This window comes from Volvox carteri (genome assembly GCF_000143455.1).
Source record: "Volvox carteri f. nagariensis unplaced genomic scaffold VOLCAscaffold_17, whole genome shotgun sequence".
NCBI lineage: Eukaryota > Viridiplantae > Chlorophyta > Chlorophyceae > Chlamydomonadales > Volvocaceae > Volvox > Volvox carteri.
The window spans coordinates 1,126,241-1,129,994 of NW_003307560.1; the positions used below are offsets into that span (position 1 = coordinate 1,126,241).

Below are 3,754 nucleotides of genomic sequence, written 5' to 3' on the forward strand. Positions count from 1 at the left end.
CTTCTTCCCCTGCCGCCTTCTTCCCCGCCGCCTTCATCCCCTGCCGCCTTCTTCCCCGCCGCCTTCCTCCCCTGCCGCTCCTCGCCTGCCGCCTTCTTCCCCGCGGCCTTCATCCCCTGCCGCCTTCTTCCCCTGCCGCCTTCTTCCCCGCCGCCTTCCTCCCCTGCCGCCTTCTTCCCCGCCGCCTTCCTCCCCTGCCGCCTCCTCCCCTGCCGCCTTCTTCCCCGCCGCCTTCATCCCTTGCCGCCTTCTTCCCCGCCGGCTCCTCCCCTGCCACCTCCTTCCCCGCCGCCTTCCTCACCTGCCGCCTTCTTCCCCGCCGCCTTCATCCCCTGCCGCCTCCTCCCCTGCCCACTCGACAACGTGGTCGTACACAGGCTGCTTTGCCTCCATGGATACTCCTAATAGGTACATTCAAATTTAATCATAGCTACGTTCATATACTACATACCCTTGGCTCCTTTATTAATAAGACGGACAAGCTAAACTAAGCGACGACCAATATCGACAACTCGGTCGATCGTATTCACTGCCACCATTGTTCACATAAACTATGCACACAATGCACATTTTCAATTCCCCATATGGCGGTGCTTATGGCGGCGAAAATGATGGCGTGGTAGGGCGGGTCGACCACCGCCAGAACACCGTTGACCGTCTTCCTGCAGCACAGGCCCGAGCTTATGGTGCTCCTAATCCTGCAAGACTTCAAATGACGCCCGAGAAGGGCGCCTTACGCTTCACCAGGTGTGACCGCGTTTGGGGTCAAACATCCGGAGCTCCCACCCAAGACTCTTGACGCTCTTAGGAGAGCGTGCATCGAAAATGAGGAGAACGTGGATAGTATTTCAGAAGTGATCCGCTCGGAGCTGGACATAGCAGGTCGCGAGGGGGCACTCAAGCTTCTGGCCGAGCTTAAATTCCCGCCCATCGACTGCAAGCGCGTGCTTGACAGCCTGTTGTCGACAACACCATCCAATCACTCCAACAAGACCAATAAGTCGAAGTCGCGCATTAGGTAAGCAGCCCGGCACAATGCCTTTCGATTGACCATTAATATTGCATTGAATTCACACCTAGGTAGGCCTACTGGGTGACTAGAACCATCATTACATTACATCACTTACACATCCGTTCCTAATGATGCATGCAGTGATGCAACGGAGTCTTCGGCCGTGAAGGTGCCGGCCTGCGTTCCTGAGGCCTTCGCCGACGTCTTCAAGCCCATGAACTCACAGAGTGATGCCAGCAAGTTCAATGTCCTCGCGGCAACCGAGTGAGTTGACATGGAGCGTTGTTGCATGGGGGTCACATTCCCAACGCGTGCCCTAGGGCAGGCCTGCCGCTCTTCCCTTCCCTGCTTTTCTCCCCATGACGGCCGTACTTCTGCCCTCGCATTCAGGGTTATCAAGGCGGGCATTCTTTGGACCGACATCAGCGAGGGCCTGGCACCCCGGAACGACACCCCTGCTACGACACCGATTCATATCAAGACCATCATAACGCACTGGATGACTGTACTGTGCCATATCAAGACCATTGGCAAGGGCAACCTCCTATCCCTAAAGAGGAACAGCACGGCACGGAAGGAGGTCGAAGCAGCTCTCCTTAAAAGCATGAAAACGTGCATGCAGAATTACCAAGGCGGTAAGTTTGCAAATTGGGGGAATGTACATATACACCTGGGGGTAGTAAATCATGCATTGGAAAAGGGACCCCCAACAATAGCGCACTTTTCAATTTCCCCCCACTTGCAGTGTCAGTTCCCGACATGTACGATGGCTGAATGTGTGTGTACGTGCTATGGTGCAGGGCTCAAGCCAAAGGGCTACGAGGGCATGTTCAACACGGTGTGGACGGAGGTGAAACAGGTGAAGGAGCAGGGCACCTGGGAGGAGCCGACAGATGACATGCGGCAGAAGGCCAACAAGGAAGCCAGGGAGAAGGCCTTGGCAATCTTTGGGCGCATCAAGCAGAAGGCGGGTTTCGTGGACAAGAAGAAGGATGGTGGGTTTCTGGGATGGGCTGGGAGGAGGGTTGACTGGATGGATGGAAAGACTCATAGTGTGCGGGACATTCACAGCGGTTTTACACTCTTGTAAGCACGATTTTGATCCCTACAATGTGATCATGATTTGCAGACACAGATCAGGGCGGCAATGCAGCTGCCGCCGAAACACCAGCTGGTGCCGAAGAGGTAGCCCCTGTCCAAGTTCCACGACAGCAAGAGCAGCAGAACCCCGCCAACCCGCCGACCAGTGATGAGGGTGACGGGACAGCTGCAGAGATGGGTGAGAACCCCACTACGGAGGAGGGAGAGGAGGTGGAACGAAAGAAGCCCCGTGGCAGGAAGCCGGCAGGAAGCCGACAATCAGCTGGCTGTAGGAAGCGAAAGGAACCACCCCCAACTGAGGCTGGTGCAGAGCAGGCAAAGACCAGCCGCCGCCGTCGAGGGTCAGCTGATCCACGGATAGGCAGTGAGTGAAGTAAGTTGTGCTCTCAGGGTTTTGGTTTTGGGTTTTGTTCAGAGTTGGGCACTAGCTAATGTTAAAACCCTGCAGCTGATGTGTGTATTGCCACCTATAGCTATCCTCCCGGTTTCTGTCGTATGACAGTTATTAAGCATAACCTTAAATTTTGCCATTTCTTTTCCGTGCATGCAAAACAGGTCTGGACTCTAGAGTCCCCGTGGTGGGAGACCTCGGATTAATCAAATATCGGAGAAATATTTGATTATCCGATATTTGATTATCGGAGTCAGGAACTCGTTTAGTGAGACATGTGTATGGAGCCGTACATCAGATCATACGGAACTGAATCTGGGGGCTGGGTCTGATTTCCTTTCTCTTGATATGATGACGTTGGTGTAATTAGCGAGTTTATACACACCCCGAGCCTGGGGCCATGGGTGGGCTCTACAGCCCTGCAAGGCTTGTGTTGGTGAGGCAATCTTTACAATTGTACACTCGAAGTGTTTGGTGAACATGTATGTTTGTATGTGTAGACATGTGAGCTTGATACAGGCATATGCATGGATGGAAGTGTATAGAGAGGCATGCAAATATTTTTTTACATAGGCGAAATAGGCATACGTGCTCACATAGATGGATGAGACAGCTGTGATAGCATGTGTAGGCAGGTTGGACAGGGACATGCTTACAATCCATTGACACCAGCACATGGCCCGGCATACGGACAAGGAACACTTGTAAACACGGGTTACCCTGTCTGTTACCCCTCAGTACAATATTACCCCGACCCCTTTGTTACCCCTTGGTAAGGGGTTACCCCTACCCCTTTGTTACCCCTTGGTAAGGGGTTACTCCTACCCCGGGGTTAGGTTACCCACCTCCCTTCGTACATAGCCACATGGGTAACCACTTACCCCTACCCCTACCCCTAACCCCTGGGTTATGCTTAAGGGGGGGGGTTACCCCTCGTTTTATGCCATAGGGTGAGTACCAAGCTACAGCGGCGGCTGTTCGTGAAGCTTTGTGGCTTCGCAAGCTGATGGTCGATTTGGGCTTGCCTGAGAGCGCGCTGAAAATCCAGATAGACTCCCAGGGGGCGCTTAGCTTGGGAAATAATCCGATTACGTCTGCTGGGTCGAAACACATCGACGTGCAGCACCACATAGTGCGTGAGAGGGTGAATAGCAGGGAGGTGCAGTCGGAGTACTGCCCTACAGAGTGGATGGTAGCGGATGCGCTCACGAAGGCACTGGGAGAAGTGAAGTTCAAACGGTGCAGAGAAG

The 3,754-nt window shown here is 54.0% G+C and overlaps 1 protein-coding gene across 1 annotated transcript; it reads left to right on the forward strand.

Moving 5' to 3' along the window:
• Nucleotides 1–553: 553 nt before the first annotated feature.
• Nucleotides 554–3,227, forward strand: VOLCADRAFT_104597 (uncharacterized protein; the record flags this gene model as incomplete). Its single annotated transcript, XM_002950039.1, has 7 exons — nucleotides 554–686; nucleotides 748–1,018; nucleotides 1,154–1,276; nucleotides 1,403–1,647; nucleotides 1,813–2,007; nucleotides 2,142–2,486; nucleotides 2,669–3,227. The coding sequence occupies 6 exons, from the start codon at nucleotides 554–556 to the stop codon at nucleotides 2,483–2,485; spliced, it is 1,311 nt and encodes a 436-aa protein (XP_002950085.1). The 3' UTR covers nucleotide 2,486; nucleotides 2,669–3,227.
• Between the last annotated feature and the right edge of the window lie 527 nt (nucleotides 3,228–3,754).